The sequence below is a fragment of the Hyperolius riggenbachi genome, chromosome 2 (genome assembly GCF_040937935.1).
Source record: "Hyperolius riggenbachi isolate aHypRig1 chromosome 2, aHypRig1.pri, whole genome shotgun sequence".
Classification (NCBI taxonomy): Eukaryota; Metazoa; Chordata; class Amphibia; order Anura; family Hyperoliidae; genus Hyperolius; species Hyperolius riggenbachi.
In genome coordinates, this window is record NC_090647.1 from 325,350,802 (window position 1) to 325,371,451 (window position 20,650).

The following is a 20,650-nucleotide window of genomic DNA, read 5'->3' on the forward strand; positions in this document are numbered from 1 at the left end:
CCTCACTCTGTTATACCGCAACATACCCACCACACTGTGAGCATCACGTAGGTGGTGCACTGCAATGCGGCAAGCCACGTTACAATGCAGCTGTAACGTACCACTGTGAACAAGGCCTAAAGAATTACAGAATATAAAATTGCATATTGTGAAAAAAAAAAAAGAATATCAGAAGTTCTAATTTAGTTAACTTTAATTTTAATTGAATTAGTTTAATTTAATTGAAAGTCAGAGAAAAGTGCAACAGCCCCTTGGTGAGATTGGTGTTTAAAGAGTAACTGTTAGGCATAAAATTCATAATCAATGCTCTATTAAAAACTGTTAAGTAAGTAAAAAAGATGCTAGCAAGGCAATTCTAAAGTTTAAAATCAACTCACTTTTTTTCCAATAGTTTATTAGTCCCCAGGCTCTTTTGTCGAATGCTGGCCGCAAAAGAGAAGTTGTAATGCATGCTAATTCAGCCTGATAGGCTGAAGCCTCTATCCCTCACCTCTGCTCTTCTCTGATTGGCCGCCTGTTGTTTAGCTGCTTGCAGCTGCTAGGGCGCAGAGAGGGGGGCCAGAAGCTATCCTCCGTCACTGATCTCGGCCCCCCTCATGCTGTGTGCCTCTCTCTGCACTCCTGCCGCATCCTCCCTCGCCCCACATCCCCCCCTCGCCCTGCATCCCTCCTGACATCTCCTCTCCTCCCCGCACTAAAGCTCAGCGAAGCAGGGAGGAATAAAAGCAGTGTGCACAGACTCGCCTCCATATGGTTCCACGCGCTGGAGTTCCCCTCTATCCACTCTGCACTACCGCCGGCGGTACCGCAGAGGTACTGCAGAGTGTATAGACGGAAACTACAGCGCGTGGAACCATATGGAGGTGAGTCTGTGTGCACTGCTTTTATTCCTACCCGCTTCGCTGAGTAATAGTGCGGGTAGGAGAGAATAGGAGATGCAGGGCGAGGGATGCCGAAGCCTGTAGGACCCAAGATGGCCCCTGCCATGGACAGAATTCTGTCCATTTCCCGATATAAAATACACAGCAATCAAAACGTGTACAGGGAAATACATCTCTAAAGCAAGTACAGCAAGTAAGTAACTGCTTAAATATGTGTTTTTTTCTCTGGCATAGTATGGCTGATAGTTGTTCTTTAAGAGAGCAGCTAGGACGCATTTATGGGAGTGTGCTGATAGCTACAGAAGTCTGTGGGAAAACAAGAGGGAGAAATAACATGTAGAGAACTGCCTTGTGGAGAGTAAGTGTGAGGAAGTCAAGACAAAGGATAAGTGAAAGGTTCCAGAAGGGCGTAACAGACCCCTGGCCCCCCAAGCAAAATGGGGCCCCCCTGCACATAGTGGCCAGTCATTCTGCCCCCTCGCTCCCCTCCCAGCACGTAATTGTCATTAAAACCCCCACTTGCAAAGTAGTGCATAGAGCACTGTAATATTTACCCGCTCAGTGCTGCATCAGGTCTCCTTTTCCTCCCAACTGCCACTTGACTTATGCTTCCATCCTTCAGCACCTGATCACATGACATGCATTAGGAGCCAAAAGATAGCAGCACAGAGTGTGGGGCTGCTGGGAGGAAGAGGAGAACTGATGCAGGTTAACGCTATAGGGCTTGCTGTGCTACTCTGCAAGGTGGTGTGGCCTCCTATAAACCCCAAGCCCCCCCCCCTTCCCCGCAGTAGCAGGGGTTGCGGGGCTATTGTTACACCAGTGGAGTAGTTATACACATTTAAATACCTGGGAGCTATGGAGATTTGGGCATGGTAAAAACAGGAATTAAGATAGATATCTTTAGTGCTTTTAAAGTTGGCTTTCTTGGGGGGAAAAAGGCTATAAAGAGACTCAAACTTCTAGTTTATTATTCATCTTGTACCTTGCCTTTAAGTTACAGAAGCAAATGTGAAATGTGATGTGTACTGTAAATCATAACTTCCAGCAATGGCTGTGGGACTGAGGAAAATCAAGGTAAGCCAAAGAAGAGACAGGATAAGAAATCAGAGAATCAGGAAATATTGAAAAGCTGAGCAGCTGTGAGGGAAGTTGAAAAAGGACATCTGTGCTGGCTTGGGCACTTTACAAAGGATGACATCTGAAAGGCTACTACACATTGTATTCAACACAAGAATGCGGGCCAGGAGGCCAAAAGGACACCCAAGAAAAAGGTGGGAAGAGGAAATGGAAGACTTTGTGAAAAGTAGAAGAATGGACACTGGAAGAATAAAGAAGTCAGTCCCAGATTGAATTAGATAGAACGCTTCTTTGAAAAAAGACCAAAAGGCAGAAGGTGCTGACTAAGTAAGCAAGTACCGGTGAGAAAGCGAGTATTGCTGAAACTCTGCTGAGATAGCAATTGTTCTAACACAGCAGTGTGCATGTGTCTGCTGGGAGAAGTTATACTTTTATAAATCCAAGACAACCTGGATATACCCTGACTGTAGTATTTTTTAAAGTAAACCTGTGAGTTTGAGCCTGTACACACTGGCTCTGTTGTGCTGCATTTTTAAAAATGCAAGGCCTTTTGAAAAATAATGAAAATCCTAATCACCTGTACACAGTGGTGTGATGCATTTTCAGAAACACGCAACTGCAGTGACTGCTGTGCTTTTTAAGCATGCCGCTTAAAAAACGCTTGAAAAACTTAATGCATGTGATTTTCATTGCATTTTTAGGTAAACAATCAGAAAACTGGGAAAAGAAAGCCTCAGCAAAATTGCAATCGCATTGCAAACACACAAAAATTGCAAGTAGAATTTTCATTAAAAAACGCAATCGCATCGCACTGCATTTGCAATTGCGCTTGCGATTTTCAGTGTATACGGGGTCTTTAAATTGGTGAAAAATAAGATCCTTACATCGGTAGAGGGAAGCCTCTGGTTCCTCTAGAGGCTTCCCACATCCTCCTCTAGACCACTGCTTCTCTAAAACTTCACCTGCGCAGTAGCACAGAGCCGCTCATGGTCATTGGAAACAGCCGAGTCCGAGCAGCCGTGTACTACTGCGCAGGTGTAAAGCGTTCTGCACCTGCACATTGCACCCACCCTCGTTCACAGATGGGATGGGGTCCCAGTGTTGGAATTGCGAAGTGGAGAGGGAAGGGGGAAACCTCCGAATTATCCAGAGGCTTCACTCTACTAAGGTAAATATCCAATTAGGGCACTTTTTTCCCTACAGGTACACTTTAATAAGTCCAGACCATATTTGAAAAATTACTTGTATTCGCCACTGGCCTCCAACACCAAAGCCTCAGTAAGTTAGATTAACCAACTCTGTAGTTAAAATAGAAAAAAAAAATTACTTGCTGTAAAAGTAGAATGTAACCCTCCACAATCCTAGCTTTGCCCTAAAACCACAGATTTGAATTATATTGAACCTTTAATTGTGATCACACTCTGATATTTCTTTTGTATAGATGTGCTGTATCTAAAGATTCTACCCAAAAAAAATGAAAAACATATCGATTGATGTTTGGTCATTGTTTTATCAGTTGAGCATTGATCCAACCTGTCCATTCTTTAGCACAAATGCAGCAGTGAGTGGTCAAGGTTCCCATAGTTTTGTATTGCACAGTGCAGTACTAAGCTAGCAGCAGAGGTGCTGCAGTTAAGACAAATGCTGCTAAAACCTTGTCTACTATCTTAAACAATCAACATCAATAAGGTATCAATTGTTAACCCAATTTACCATAAATTGTTAAGTGTATGACCAACATGAGTGGACAGTCTCGTCTCTTTTCTATTAGGAGGGAAAGTGAATGGAAGGTGCTTTATGTGTTTGTCATATTTGGCAAACCATATATTTAAACTCAAGAAAAAGAGGGATGGGAAGGGGGCGGGGCTGTGGCAGGAGTTGAAGTCAGCTAGCTGTTTATAAAGTACAATTATCTTATTATAAATTATAACTAGCTGTTTATAAAGTATGGGGAACTTTTGTAAAAGGAATTGGTACAGTTCCAGATAATAACTAAATGTTTAACTTATTAATAAGAATCCATTCATTGAAGAAGAATCATTCTCCTTGTACCTCACCTGAGGTGAGAGGGATATGGAGGCTGACTTATTTATTTCCTTTTAAACAATGCAAATTACATGCCACATCTAATACCTTTAACCACAGAACCTGAACAAGCATGCACATCAGGTGTTTCTGACCCAAGTCTGACTGGATTAGCCACATGTTCATTTCAGGTGTGTGATTCAGCCGAAGAGATCACCAGAACTGCCAGGCAACTAGTATTGTTTAAAAGGAAATGCATAAGGCAGCCTCCATATACCTCTCAGTTCAGGTATACTGTCAGCAGATACAACTTGAAAATGGATTTAAAGAGTAAAATAAATAAGATGGCTTGGATTTCTGATATGCACATAGACATGGACGCAACTTCTGATAGCATGACCTGTTTCTTAATTCTATGGCCAGCTTAGTTTAAAATGTTTGAGAATGCAATGGGCCTAATATTTATCTTCTAGCATCCCTCCACTCATAAGGTGGAGATGTTACTTTCATAACTAAATATGACCCATAGTTCTGTTGTGCAGTGAGAAATAGCTGGCATGTTTGGCTCACAATGCTTTTTCTGAGTGCTTACAGCAAGAGACAGTTTTAGAATCAATTTGATTGAAGATCATTTAGAGTGCAGATAGGAAGGACATAAGAGGGAAATATGGAAAGAGAGACAGGTGAGGACGAAATCATACCGGATGGCAAGGCGTCTCTGGGAGGGGCTTAGGGACTGATCATTGAGCAAAGAACCTGTAACATGGTATAGGATATCTGAGACATACTGTGTACAGACCCTGCTAACAAATGCATGAAACAAAAACAAAACACACTATCCACCTAGCTGTACTACATCTAATATTAAAGAAATGAAGACATTACAATGCTGCTACATCACTACAGTCTTGCTCACATCAGCTGGATATATGAAGAGGATTGAATTACAAATATCCACCCATTTATTATGGAATGTGGATAACCTCTGAAAATGCCATTCAATGTCCATAATAAAACAGTACAAACAATAGACATTAAGGTTATGTTCCCAGTGACATGTTGCGGTGCAAGACCTGTTAAAAAAGGATAGCAATGGAGGAGAAAGTCACATTGCTCATTATGTCTTTGGTGTGATACATAGAAAGCATGCTTCACTGCAAATATTAAAGCGCACATTATGCAGTATTGCACTACATGCATCGCATTGCTCCAACTGATTCCATCGCACTGCACGGCTCGAAATGAAAGTACCATTACAATATAATTGCATCATGTAAGCAAAGCGTTTGTATTGCACAATGCCACGCACCACGACGTGTCACTGTGAACGTAGCCGTACCCTTGGAAACCAGACAGACATTAATCACTATTTTATTTAGAGTAATTACAATAAACAACAATTATTTCTGGTTGCCTGCTTTGTATAACTGTAATTCCCCCTCTCCCCCCCCCCCCCCCCCACACACACACACACTGTTTTTATTGAGTAACGGTTGGTAGAAGATAAAGCTTTAAGCCAGCATTGCTAGTGATAAGCAGGGACCAGGAAATGCTGGCATATCCCTCTAGTCCCCAGAGCAGCAGCCAAACTGTGGGCCTGATATCCAAGGCAGTGCTGTCCAACTGGCTGCTCGTGTCCAGCCCGCCCACCTCAAGAAAGCACTGCCACTGTGCTATGCCACTCTCCCCTTCAAGGTAGCGGAATGAAGGGCGGCAGTAAAGCAATCTGATCCCACACTGGGCCTGGCTGATACTGAGTGCTAAGATGATGTGGAGTGATACACACTCCAACTGCATCACCCGGCACTACATTACTAGTCGGCTCAGAGGGGAGCGGGAAATTTGTAGTGAGAGCTGCTGCACTACAGACTGGAGATCGGCGCTAGAGGAGTCACCTCGTTTGCTGTTCTCTAGAAGATATTCTTGTGCCTGTATTCCCTAATGGGATATCCTATTTATATTGAGTGTGTTGAGTCACCTATCACTGACTGCTCACAGTGTCTAGATTTCAGAATTATAGTAAGGATTAGTTTTCAGTCTCATACTGAGAGCTGCTGCCCAAACACTGAGCCCTTAATAACATATAACGAAGTCTTTACTGTGAGTTATAGAATTGTCTTCCACCCTTGTGGTCTATTACAGACATTATTCACTTTTGGTCCATAAAGCGAAAGTGTGTACTATAAGTCAGTCAGTATATAGATAAGCATGTGCTAGTGTTAACAAAAACAGGGCCATGGTCTGCTTATGAAGAGGATTTCCTCTTATCTGCCACATCTCATTTTATAATGTAACAATGTTCTTATTGACTTACCATCATGGTACTCAAATCCCACCTTGCTTATTTTTTGGGTCAACATCATCAACATTCTGAAAGTAGATAAATGCATGTATAAAACTAGACACCTAAAAACAAGTGTAAACAGAAACTATTACACAGAGTAAACAGAGCACTTACACGGTGAAGTCCAGATCATCTATAAAAGGGTAAGCGTATCTTCGTATGTGGAAAAATGTTAGCAATCCCATGGACAGGAAAAAAGTATACCTGTAAAGAGCAAGTGAGTGTTCAGTGCAGCGAAGCTCATGGTAGGATTATGCTGTACAAAATTTTAAACAGATAAGACAATCATTAAGCCCCAATGGGCTCAATTCTGGTAGCGTTTAGTAAATAATTACCTCATGGAATTGGGTTTACCTCATGAGGGAAATCAACTTTTGAATTCTGGTAGTTTAAGTAAAGTTTTACCTCATGTAATTTCATGAGGTAATTCATGTGGTAATTTTCGACTAAAAATGTGTGGTATTCAGTAGTGAAATACCTCACACTTGAATTCTGAAGAGAAATAAAGGGCGTGTTTGCATGTCTTTTACCTCACATAATTAGACCTACCTCTACCACATGATAAATGCAGTGTTGTGACAGAATTGTGATATCTGTCACATAACATGGAGCCTTTTCAGCTTGTTCTGTGTTCAGGGCCCCCATATTTTGCTGAAATAAGTAAAAGTGATCTGACCAACGAATCCCCCCAGCTTCCATTTTGTTTTAAAAAAGAAAAAGTGCTCCAAACCCTGTACAATCCTTTATCTGCCGCGCCTCCACCCCCCCCTCAACATTGCCATTCCCCAACCTCTGGTTGGAAAAAAAAGTAAAAATGCTCCAACCCACAGCCTCTATTTTAAAAAAAAATAAGTAAATCTGCAGCAAACACCGATTCCCCCCCCCCCCCTCCTCTGGTTAAAAGTGCTCCGAGCCCCCCCCCCCCCCAGCAGCCTCTAAAAGTAAAAGTGCTGTAACTCCCCCCCCCCTCCAGACCCCCAGCCTCTAAAAGTAAAAGTACTCACACCCCCAGTCTCTAAAAGTGCTGACCCCTCCCCCAGCCTCTAAAAGTGCTCTGACCCCCCCCCCTTCCCCCCAAAAGTGCTCCCCCCCCTCCCCCCAGCCTCTAAAGGTAAATGAGCTGGATTTTTTTTTTTTATTATGAGTGCCTATAAATTTACTTTTCATAGGTTGCTACATAATCAAATATACCATACCTCCTCAAAAAAAAAAACATCTTCCAAAGACTATCCTAACTTATGGTAGACAATTAAAGACTATTACTTATTTGCTGCAGGCTTACCACTGAAATACCTCATGTTTTACCTCACTCTATGCATTTACCTCATGTTTTACCTCATGTTTTACCTCATGTTCGGTAATGGAGAAAAATCTTTCAGAATTGATAAAAGAAGAGGAAAATACCTCATAAGGTATTTTACCTACAAAAAAATATTTACCTCACATAGCTACCAGAATTGAGCCCAATGTGCTCTATACTTCACAGAGCAGAAATGCCACAAGAGAGGATGCCAGGTAGTGGATAAGTGATATCGGTAATAGAATAAAATTCATGGTATCATCCTGATTCAAGAATAAAATTCAAGAATATAAACATTCAGCTTTACAAATTGCCTGGGGACTTACACATGTATTTTCCTAGGATCAATAAAGAGAAGCATGAGGTAGCATATGATGACTTCTCCAATCAGGAAATAGGTAAGCCTGGAAAGACAAATATACAAGATTACCATACAGATGATTTTTAGGATAGAATTTAAGGGCCTATTCTCATTATGTGTGCTACTGTGCATTTTAAGTCACCAGATATCAGATGTCCAACACAATACAATTATGCTGCTGCTTACCAAATCACATGATTCATGAGATCAGGGGTACTCTACAAGAGGGTAGATCCCCCTCCGGCAAAGCACCTATGGCCTATTGTAGTGATGGATAGGCATTGAGAAGGACAGTGCTGAGTGGTCTTGTGAAACATGAAACAAAGCCTGTATGTGCAATAAGTACATTTTATTTATTCATTTATTTTGTATGAGGGTCTTCCAGAAAATAACAGCTGTTTGCTTTTGTCTGCCACGCAAAGTTTTCTTTCTGTGTAATTTAACTTGCACCTTCATGCTAACCCCTTCTCTCCCAGCACTGCTTATTACAAGACTGCAGAATGCCAGTAACTGTTTCCTCAGCAGCATTGGCATGAAGTTCATAGGTGAGGCATGTGATGCTACTCAAGGGATTGAAAACCTTGTAAAAAGATATTTTTTTATTTTTTGCTTAAATAAAGGAGGTGATTATGTAGAGAAAAAATCAGAACAAATAAAATAACTAAAAAGTTAAAAACGGTTGTTAAATTCTAGATGACCCTTGTATTTATCTAATAAACTACACACACACTACATCTTCTTGATAATTTCCAATAATTTCCAGTCTGGTTTTCGCGCAAACCACTCCATAGAAACAGATCTTACTAATGTGGGCAATGATGTTCCTACAGCTAAATCCAAAGGCCATTATTCTATATTCATCCTTCTTAGGCCTCTTTCAGATAGGAGGCTGAAATGCGCGCTTGTCAGGCAGTTCAGCGTCCTGTCTATCACCCAGGAGCGCCATTTGGCTGCAATTACATGAAGCTGAATGGCAGCGTTTGTAACACCATGCATCTCAGCACTTGATAGACAGTGGTGTTACTATGCGCCTAAGCACAGCTGTGGCCAAACTCAGATGGGACTCCATGGAGTGCCACCTGTCCACCACCGCTAACAATTGCCCGGCCCAAGCATGAGAGCAGTCTTCAGCTTAACTCTGTCCTCAGCATTTGATATTGTTGACTACACCTTCCTCCTACGGATACTATCATCTGTAGGTACAAAGGACCTCGTGCTCTCCTGGATATCTTCCTATCTCTCTGAAAGGTGTTTCATAGTCTCTTAAGCTACGTACACATGCTGGTTTGAACTCGGCCATAGCAGATGATTAAGACCGTCTTGCTCGAGAATCTTGAAAGAAATCAGAGTGTGTACAGCAGAATGCCAGCTCTTTAGTGATCCCAGATGAGTAATGAGCACATTGTTCATCCATCACTCTCCAACCTTTGAAATCTTAACGCGCTTTCTCCAAACTCACATTTTCAGACAAGCATACATTGTAAGGGCCCTTTTCCATTAAGCTATGATTCATTTCAAAAAGCAGATTGCAGCCCTTTTGCCGATCAGAGCCAGGATAAAATTCCTCCAGCACCCAAGGTTGAGACACCAAAGTGCACCGGTCCATCCCTTCCAACCTTAGCAGTCACACACTGATTGCAATTAGACTAAGAGACGCCCCAGGCCCCCAACCCTCCAAACACCTTAATCTCTAGTTATCTGGCTTGCAGTCAGTGCCATGTATCCCCTTTTCTTATTTATTTCTGCTTCAAACACAATAGGGGAATGATAGCTGAATGAGTTGTACGCCCCCTCCTACACTGCGCCCTGAGACTGGAGCCTCTCTTGCCTCTGCCCGGCCCTGTTGCCGATCGCAGCCACACCGCTATTTACATGTAAATTGTGGTGCTCATTTCCCACTTGGGAGCTTTGTTTTTTCACAAAGCTTAATCCCCAGCTTGTACAATTCTTTGTGTGATTGTGCTCTGTTCCTGATGACTTCACGGCGCAAAAACAATGAGTGTAAATTGTGGGTTGTGCAATCGCAACGAAACGCGATTGCTCTTTCCACTTTATAAATCGATAATAATAATATAGATTTATATACATTAAAAAAAACACAAGAACACTCCAGAAAGTAAAGGTTGGTATTGAGCCAATAAGTACAAATCTTTATTCTAACCACTGGTTACAGCATGGGTGGATGTTTCATGTAACCAACACAGAGACAGGTTGTCTAGCAACAGTCCCTCATCATAGATTGTCTACGACTACCCATATGAATAGGGTTAGCTGCTTCACTTTGAATGGGAGTCCAGTGGAGAGCAGTCTAGAGATAAGGGGTGTAATCTCTGCTGACAGGATGGGTGGGATTGCAACAGTCCAGTCCCTCAGCATTCAAAAGGCTGATTGTTAGTACTGTTTATATACAGGGGATACGGTCATCAGCAGCTGACATTTTAGTAGCCTCTGACAAAACCGCTGTCAGGCCTACCCTCTCTGCACAGCCTCACCCAACATACTGTACCCAGTGGATGGAATAAAGGTTTTGCATGTATTGGAGCAGTGCCCAGCTCTACTCTCTGGACTAGTCTTCAGCATCATTGCAGCTGGTGAGCATGTTCCATAATGCACCAGTTATTCATTCAGTGGCAGTCCTATCAGTCTCATCCTACATTATAAAAATAACAGATTCCTTTGTAAACATCCCTGGACTGTCTGACTTGCCAAGATTATATTTACTGTACTTATGAAGAATTCTCACCATCCAAAGCAGTAGATAGACAAGCAGATGCCCAATATGGAGGCCACACTGTGTCTGATTCTTGGTCCATACTGAGACGGAGGTAGACAATATCGGAACAAGAAGGCCAACAGCAGTGCAGAGAGCTGTCCCAATAGGAAGATACGCTGTAAAAGGTGATAATAAAGGGATAGTCATTGATGTGTGTTACTGCAGAACATTAGTCAATGTTTCCATTTTAGGTTTCGATATTGCAGGAAAAGTTAGAACCTCTGCCAGAATTCTATTGCTGCTGTCCCTATTACACACTTCATTTCATTTTCTGTGGTCACTGGTAACATGAAATAAGTGACTCTCATCAGTAGCAGCACATGCAGCAATAAAATTGCAGCAATTATGGTTTGTGTTGCTTCAATGGAAAGCTATCCTCTTACTGCCAGCTGCCTTGAATGTGTTACACAATGTGGTGGTACCCAAGTAGCAGACAGACGTCTGTGTCTGCTGCATACAAATGCGCTGCTACTGCTTTCTCCATGTTTAGCATGCTGTGCTGATCAGAAACACCTGAAATCACAAGAACCTCCAGAAATCATAAGAAACTTTACAAAGATGGCTGTTTTTCTAAAAATGCAAAACAAGAAAAAGTGTTTTTATCCTTCACTATGCAGCCTTACCAACTGACTCCCTGTCTGCCTACACAAGACTTTCCTGACCCCCAGAATGTTCCCAAAGCTGGAGAACCATCTGACTTCAGACCTATCTGCAGGTGCGCGCTGCATCCTGTGCCCAGTCTATGACACGGGTAGAAGGCAGAGATGGATTAAGAAGATATGGGACTCAAGGCAAGGTAGTAGCTTTAGCTCCACCTTATGATCCTTTTGGTAATCACAGATGGGCAAGGTGTCAGAGAGAACTGACACTCACTAGGCCCCAGGCACCTGCCTGCATCATCCTGCTCTGGTAGAAGGAGGGAGTGTGGTTGGACTTCCATACCAGCAAGATGCTCACAAAAGCTTTGATTGTGGAGATGGACTTTTTAGAAAGCAACCTTGCCACCTGTTACCTACTGCAATCCAGTACATGAGAGTAAAGGTTGTCTTGGATACTACAATGTTATCATCATGGAAAGCAGAATCAGCTACTGGTAAACTGCACAACTGTCAATGTTATGTCCAGATAACCATACAAAAATATAGGTGCAATGTCACAGGATACAGTATCCATGCCAGTTGCTGTGTAAAGTACTGTAATAGCCCTAACCTTTGCATAACCATCATATATGATCATTTGGGAACAAACATCCTCCATCAACATCTAACAAAGTTGTTACACTACTGAACTTAAAATGCAAAGCGTCTTATTGGATTATACCTTAATTAGAGGATCAGTGCTCAGGATATATCCTGGTATTAAGCTAGCTATACGTGGGATAGTTCCATTTGTTCCTTTAATCACATAATTACTGGAGTAAGGTTTAGAGGATCAAAACACACATGTAGGAATTGATTAACATGCAAATGCATAAAGTGAATGGAGCATCCACTCATATTATCAACAGAGATGCTCAATATGCAAACCTTATGCAAACTGTTTGTAGCTTGGAACTGGGCTAATTCAAACCAGTAGGAAGTGCATTTGATTGGCCCAGTTCCAAGCCAATCTGCATTAAATTAAATTGCATCTCATTGAGCAACTGTAAATATGACAGCCCTGACACAAGAATGTGGATCTCATGCAACCCTCCATTCTTTATATGACGAAGAAGTTTAATTGTAAAGACCAGACAACCAAATCAAGGGTTGACCATATGTGTGTATGGGCAAAGAAATGGCTATATCATGTAAAGAGATCAGGTATGGCAGACTGTGACAAAGCAGGATGTACGTGTACTTGTGTAAAACTGGCCATACAGCAGTAGATGTGCAGCAGATCAGTTAACTGAACACTATTTACCTGGTATTGATTGTTCACTTGGTCTACCTTTTTAAACTAGGACATTACAAAATGATCATGTTGCAGCAGCCACTATCGTTCTATGAGCTGATGCAGTTAAGGGCCTGTACATACTGCTGCACTTGCGCTGCGCTTTTCAAATCGCATGCTTTTTTTTAATCGCAAAGTCTTTTGAAAAATAATGAAAATCGTGAAGACCTGTATACACTGGTGCGATGCGCTTTTTCTATTATCATGAAGGTTTGGGGTTTAAAAATCGCATGCGATTTTAAAAATGCTGCATAAGCGCAGCAGTGTGTACAGGCCCTAACAGTGCAGATCTCACTCACATACTGCACCTGCTTATGCCTCCACAGCTCCACCCCATATTTATGCCATCTATGACAGCATAAAAAAACAGACATTCAAGTGATATTTCAACTGCTTATCAATTGAGAATGCCGTAGTGTTTAATACACCTTTCTAGTGTGTACGGTCTGTTACAAATTACAATGGAAGATGTGAGGGATGTGTCAAGTACTTTAGGTGCAAAGACATTTCTGGGAAAACATAGGCCCCTTTCACCCATGACAGAATTCCTGTGCGATTTCTGTTTTTGCAAATTCACAATTGCCACACATCTAATGTCAATGGCATTGCATTTGACATGAATTGTGTGAATTTTCGCATCTAAATTTCCTGCAGAAAATTGACAACATGATATGGAAATTTAATCACATCAATGAATTACATCTCCCGGGGTGTAATGCAGACCAGTAGCCATTACCGTGGGTGCTTCAAGTTGCGGTACTGCGGCGCAGGGTCAGAGAACACAGACACCCATAAATAGGCAGGGATATAATGAATGCTCACTGCTTTCCTAAAAGTCCACACCGTTTACGAACCAGTAACACCACTAATTACTTGCCGCTTCCTGAGTCCAGTGGAGATTCCTCATTAGTGGGGGAACGCCAATCCGGTGGACTTCCAGGATCGGTGTCTATGTCCAGCTAGGCGCGCACACACCTTCTCTATTTCTCCTGGCAGTGGGACACGTGGCAAAAGCACTGGTGCAAAGGTCAGAGTATGTAAATCCTGACCTATCGCCATTCCAGTGCTGTTGCATAACCATACAGCCGTGGCATGCGTCCACGCCATCTCTAGCTATGCTTTGGTTCCCTGCCTGTTTATCCCTGCCACGCTAGTTTGTCTGTCATTGCCTTGTCAGTCCATCTGTCCAGTCAGTTCTGCCTGTTACATCAGCCCTATCACTTTCCTGTCACTACTCGTCTCCTGTCTTACCAGTCAGTCTACCCTGTCTTGTCTGCCAGCCTGGGACCTGTCAGCACAGCCCCGTCTGTTCCCTTCAGGCTGTCCTTTCCAGGTTGACCCTTCCAGTACTTTGGTAGTTATCTAGCATCCCCTGCCCAGTACTCCGGTACTTATCTAGCCAGTCCCCTTCAGCCTGTCCTGTCCATCCGTCCTATCCAGCCTGTCCTGTCCTACCCGTCCTGTCCAATCCTTCCCGTCTAGCCAGTCTAGTGTCAGAAAGCATAGAATAAGATATATTTGTGGCGCTTTTAAAACAGTTGCTGGGCATTAATTAAAACAATTACAGATAATAATAGAAAGATGGATTTCACCCAACCATTTTTCAACTGAACAGTCAAATTTTTCAGACTAGAAATAAACTTCAGATACCTAAAAGCTCCACATACTCGTGTTGATTACCGCCAAGCCAAATGATCCCTCCACATAATTTAGCATGTGTTAGCCTAAAGTATTTCGGTCATAGTTCGTTCAATTAACCGTCCATATAATTTTTCTATCTGGATTGGTTACTTAATCGGATAATTGTATTTAACTGTTTCTCACTTGACTAAAGTTTTATGTTTGTGTCTCCATGGAAGATGTTTTCTTCACTTCCTCTTTTCATTGGCAACAGTCACAGAAACAGAAAGTAAGGGACAAAAGATACAGGCAGAAATAAAAGTATAAAAGTCTAGAGTTCCCCTTCAACAATATTAAGCAATACAAAGGACAATTACAATAGATTACAGGGTATGCCAAGTTTCACTCTTGATCCATTCATTACTGGCTTCATGCTGGCTCACTACTGAGTACAGAGAGAGCATGTACCGCCCTGATCAACAGCTTGCAGATTTCCTCCATCAGCAATGACGTCATCAGCTGGCTGTCATCCAGATACAGACATTTGCTTTTCATATTGACATGTGCACTATAACTTTTTCTTTTAACTATGCAGTTATCAGGCAAAACACACCAGAATTCACGAAACCGTTTTAAGTCAATTCAATAGCCTTTCAATGCAGTCAGGCAAACTGTATGGCTTTGGATGCTAGAAAGTCGTTCTGTGAACCGCTTTTCCTTCTGTACTGTAGTGCATAACAATCAGCCAGGGCAGTTAGTGCTTCCACTGCTTTGTAGAGGAAGGCAGTATAACTTGCTTGCTCTGATTTGCGCACACAAATAGTTTAGAGCTCCAGTAATAACAATAGGCAGTCACACCTCGTTCTGCATTCTGTACAGAGTAGACACACACAAGTCATGCAGCGTTCTCTTTTCTGGGTACAGACCTGTTCTGTAGGGAGGTTCGTCACCATGTACCAGACTGTAGAATGCAGGGGTGCCCCATCAGCAGACACCCCTGCTGCAGCCTCCATGTTCTCTTCTGCAGCAGTCAGTCAGTCCTCCTCAGTGATGTACAAGTGACACAGCCCCGTGAGGGACTTCTGACACTTTACCTACTACTACACCCGCCCATATACCACACCCGCACAGTACACTGCTGCGAGTGACACAGAGGTTGCTAGGAGGGCACCCGATGAGATGTGAATGGAGGGAGGAACTTTAGGAAGGGAGGGCACGTGAAAGCCGCAGGAAGGAGCGGCGGAGCCTTCGCACAGACACTCGAGGAATTCCCATCATTCTCTCCTAGCTGCAGCAGCTGGATCACAGCATTTCCAGGGATGGGAAAGAGCAATTATAGCTTGCTAAAATGTACTATCCAGCAAGATAGAACACAGAGAACCAGAACATGTATCTCTATTCATACAGATAATAAACATAAAGTGGGCACTCTAGAACATTGCTTCATGTTACCCTACTGTTCAAAGTAATTTTTTTTCTTTACTCTATTAATAATACATATAGTTTATGTCTTTAATATGGAAAATTAGTGGTATGTCCATAATGATGCTTTACAATTTTACAGTGGTGTAGCTAAGGAGCTGTGGGCCCCGATGCAAGTTTTACATTGGGGCCTCTCAAGCCCTCTATACATAACAATTGGGGGCACACCTTTTTAGGGTGGATTTCTGAGTAAGGTGGCCACATACCATACAATAATAATAATTTTAGACCAATTTGCTAAAAATGATCGGTTGATCTAACTTTTTTTTCTATTCAAGCAAGAAATCTGATTGAATTTCAAATTATTTTTTTTTAATATAAGTTGATCGGGAGTGGTGGATATTTTTAAATTTTTTTGAATGGTGTAGGGTAGATTGTCAATTTCTTCACGTAAAGACCCATGCACGTTTTTCAAAGTTTTCAATCTTTTTTTCACAATTGGGTAAAAAATGAACATGTGTGTGTATGTGATAAATTTGTCAATTTTTCAAATGTTACTATCAATCATAAAAATGTATTTGAATTATCAGATTGAAAAGAAATACAAAAAGACAAATACACAGGCGGTGAAACTGATTTCCTACAAGAGAGTCAGGGCCTGAGCCCACTAAGGTCTCATTTACATATAGCACGCTTTCAGCCGCGCTTATGAAAACATGATCGCAGGGACAGCAGACAGTGCATAGACTGCACTGTCTGCTGTTCCAATACACGTGGTGCGATTCACTTTTGAATCGCAGTGCATGGTTACCTGCATTTTGGAGCGATTGCACGGCAATCCCATTCAATATAATGAATGGGATCACAAGCTCCGCCCCCAGTAGTGACGCCCAACGCAGAGCTGTGCGGCTTTGCAATACATGGAAACGATCCCTAACGCAGTTGTGTCGGCTTCTGTCCACTTTTCAGCATCTGTAACTTTGATGTTTAACTGAAAAGCAAACACAACTGCGCCGGTGTGCTCAGGCCCTCAAAGAGAGAAATAAATTGGCCCCAATTCTAGGGTCAAATACCGTAAAGCACAGGTGTCAAACTCAAGCCCTCGGGCTGAATGTGGCCCTTCTTGCCATTTTATGTGGCTGTCTAGCGCTTCCAAGATCCATCATTGTAAGGAGCAAAAAAAAAAAAGCACACTGCCTCCCTGTCTGGAGGAACACAACAGTGACAGTGTTTGTGATTAAAACATTGTCAGTTTGAACCGGGGTGCCGCAATAACTTATGCAAACCCCCCCCCCCCCACCACCCCCCCATAAAAAAAAATAATTAGCATCAGCTCCCTCCTGGATCCAAACCCTTTCCAACTCCCCAACCTGCCCTTCCATCTGGTAACTGGTTAGACACACACACACCGCCCCCCCCCCCCCCCCATCTCCCCACATAGCAGAGTAGTGTAGTATGTACTTTCGTGTCTCTTCTGCTCTTCCTGGCAGTTGCATAAGGTGGCCACACTATACAATTTTTAAAATATCTTTCCAGTTCAAGAATTGCAATAAAGTTTTCTGACTGATTGTAACATTTCAAAAATCTGACCAATGTACCACACACGTGTTCAATTTTTCCCCAATTATGAAAAAAATTATTGAAATTTGCTTGGGTGTATATATTACCTAACTACTAACCTTCACTCCCTCAGATACAGGGGACTATACTTTAGAACAGGTGTTTTTGTGTCTACACTCAGGCTCAAATTTACCTCAGAAAAGCCTATAGGCACAGATGTCCTGACTCCTGGCACCTTAGACTTCCCCCCCTCCATGAACCCACAAACCCCCGCAGAACTGCCCCACAAGTGTGCTGGCTGCCCCAGCTGTCACTTCTCCCATACTTCCCTTGCCCATCATAAGTAGCTACATATTTTGTAACCAGAAATACCCTCAATAGTAAGTAACTAGAGGTGCCCCAAGTATTAGGTGGCTTGAGAAACCTCAGTATTAAGTAGCTAGAGCTGCCCCTGACTGAAGGGAGATGTTGTCAGTGGGATGCCGAGAGCAGGGTGCGTAACCTCTCATTTACACGCTCATCAGGACTCTGCATAGGGAAGGAGGAAGGCACTTCAGTAGGGGGCTGAGCCGCCTTTCCATCATCAGGCGCCTGTAGGCACGTGCCTACAGTGCCTTATGATAAATCCGGCCCTGCCTACACTTGTTATGGCTGTGAAGATCATGATGGCCTCACTTGTTTTATGACCCTTGTGAGCTTGGCCAACAGCTAAGTGAAGGGCACCAAGAGGAGGCAAGGGAAGGGATGTGAACATGGGGAAGGCATCAAGATTTAGCTGGGTTGGCATGAATTGTAGTTACGCCACTGAACACATCTACCCGCCTTTGGTGCGCAGAGGTACCGTTAATCTTCTGAGCAATATTGGTTTCACTGATCTGTTTATACATTTAATGTGCTGCTTTCTTGAGAGTACTTTGTCATTTTTATAGGAAGGTTAAAAGGCTACCATGGTGATGATGCAAAGGAACATGAAGTAACAAAGAAGTGCACCTTATACAAGAAAGGAAGTAGATTGCGCAGTCAGTCCAATATATATTTTGAAATAGAAAGTTACAAAATATTATTGTTTAATTCTGTTCTACACTTGCAGAGGCTTGCTGAAAAGAGCTGGAAACTCTCAACCTAATAAAAGTATTTATTCCTTGGAATTCAAAGTTCAGTTTATATTAATGCAGCCAAGGGAGTGCAGGCATGCCCATTACCAGTTACTGTGGACAGTGCTGTTTACCAGCCTGCATTTTAGCATTTCTGTCTAATTAAGGCAACATTGGGGCCTAGTCTGTTCCCAAGTAGTCACATAACTCCAGTGTGTTGAGCAGAGAATCCATACAACATGAAAATCTCTGTGCTTGAAGCTGCACACACCTACAAATTTAAAACTGCTAGCTGCCACTGAGTAGCCATTGCATTTTGTGTGGCTCTTTATCTGGACGCTAGCATTTCTGATGTATCCAGTGCAGCTTCCATAGGGCTGGTGCACACCAAAACCCGCTAGCAGATCCGCAAAACGCTAGCAGATTTTTAAACGCTTTTTTTTATTTTTATGAGGCGTTTTGCTAGCGTTTTGCGGATTGCTGCTGCGGTTTTCAGTATAGTAGATTTCATATATTGTTACAGTAAAGCTGTTACTGAACAGCTTCTGTAACAAAAACGCCTGCAAAACCGCTCTGAAGTGCCGTTTTTCAGAGCGGTTTGCGTTTTTCCTATACTTAACATTGAGGCAGAAACGCATCCGCAATCCAAAAAATGCCTCACCCAGGCATTTTTCGTTTCTGCAAAACGCCTCCCGCTCTGGTGTGCACCACCCCATTGAGATACATTGACCAAGCAGATCCGCAGCCGCAAGCGGATCTGAAAACGCCCAAAAAGCCGCTCGGTGTGCACCAGCCCATACTGTGTATGAGCTGAGATCTGCATGTTATGTGGGTTATCCATTCAATACTACCTTGCTCCATTTACTGTAAAACTTCAGCAAGTGATAAATAAAGGTATTCTTTTAGTTATGTTAACTATTGCAATTAGTATCTATTAGTAACTATTGCAATTGAATCTGTAGTGTAAATAAAAATTAAAAAAATATATCTGTACAGGTCTTATAGAGCCTTCCTGTCCTCCTCACGGTCCCCTCGTCCCCCCCCCCCCCCCCCCCCGCAGGCTTCCCCGTTCAAATCTTCCATCACGGGAGACTTCAAGAGTCTTTGGAAGCACTTGGGCTTCTGAAGATGGGTGCCTCTGTACTGCGCACGCGCGAGTGCTCGAGAGAGGGTGTTTGCGAATGCGCAGTATGAAGCAGCCTGTCTTTAAAAGCCCGAGTGTTTCCGAAGACTACTGAAGCCCCCCCAACGCGGAAGAGAGCAGTCTCTGACCGATCAGTTGTAGACTGCTAACTGGGGAACCTGCGGGGGAATGCGGGGACCATGAGGAGACCGGGAAGGCTCTATAGGACCGAGAGCCTCCCCTCTCCTTAGGTGAGTATCTGTTTTTTATTTTTATTTTCACTTCAGACTCATTCACACTACAAGAGCGTTTCTAAGCACTGTGATTTTAAAAGCTCCTGCTAATGTTATCCTATGTGGGTGTTCACACTGGAGCGATGTGATTTTGTAAAAACACACCATAGCATTGCCTTAACAAGAGCTTTTTAATATCTGTAGCATTTAAAAATCTCTTGTAGTTCAGCCCTTTTTAGTACTGTTTTTTTCCATCTTGCTAATACATTTTGAAGTGTTTCTGAAAACATTTCCACTATTGAAAACACTGTGTATTATTGGGTGAGTTTCAGACTTGTACATGCAATGAGTTTTTAAGCTTTGAAGAGCTGAAACAACCCTTTCATCCCCGCTCACCGGATAATTTCTTTCAACTTTGCATAACACTCTCAACGTCGTTCTCCAGCATCTATAAAAACCATGCAACTTTCATAGTGTAAAACCATTTTAATATGCGCCCAAATGGCCCCAAATAAAAATTGTTATATGCAATTGTTCAAGTATACCTAGGTACGCAGTTTTTATTTGGGGCCATTTGGGCGCATCTGAAAACGGTTTTACACTATGAAAGTTACATGGTTTTTATAGATGCAGGAGAACGACATTGAGGGTGTTATGCAAAGTTGAAAGAAATTATCCGGTGAGCGGGGATGAAAGGGAGGTTGTGTCAATCCCCTCACTCACGGTGGTAGTTATTCCCTGGTGTGTGTTTTGCACAAGGGTGAACTGTGCAGGCAGTACTCACTATGAGAGCATACCTCTCGCTGTGTTTATATTTTTAAGGTCATTAAATTTGGATTGCCTGTGTATGGACGTCTGGCGCGGCTAACCTGGTTGAAAATGATCTGAGACTTGTCCTCATA

General features: G+C 42.6%; 1 protein-coding gene across 1 annotated transcript in view; it reads right to left on the reverse strand.

Annotated features, from left to right (window-relative positions):
* The window catches only part of LOC137546606 (lysophospholipid acyltransferase 2-like), a 45,338-nt gene extending 29,861 nt beyond the window's left edge, over nucleotides 1-15,477 (reverse strand). The window contains exons 1-6 of the mRNA XM_068269268.1: nucleotides 15,243-15,477; nucleotides 10,735-10,880; nucleotides 7,957-8,034; nucleotides 6,445-6,534; nucleotides 6,301-6,356; nucleotides 4,688-4,742 (exon numbers count right to left, since the gene is read on the reverse strand). Coding sequence (XP_068125369.1) covers nucleotides 4,688-4,742; nucleotides 6,301-6,356; nucleotides 6,445-6,534; nucleotides 7,957-8,034; nucleotides 10,735-10,880; nucleotides 15,243-15,329 — 512 coding nt within the window. The 5' untranslated portion in view covers nucleotides 15,330-15,477. The remainder of the gene's footprint in view (nucleotides 1-4,687; nucleotides 4,743-6,300; nucleotides 6,357-6,444; nucleotides 6,535-7,956; nucleotides 8,035-10,734; nucleotides 10,881-15,242) is intronic.
* Between the last annotated feature and the right edge of the window lie 5,173 nt (nucleotides 15,478-20,650).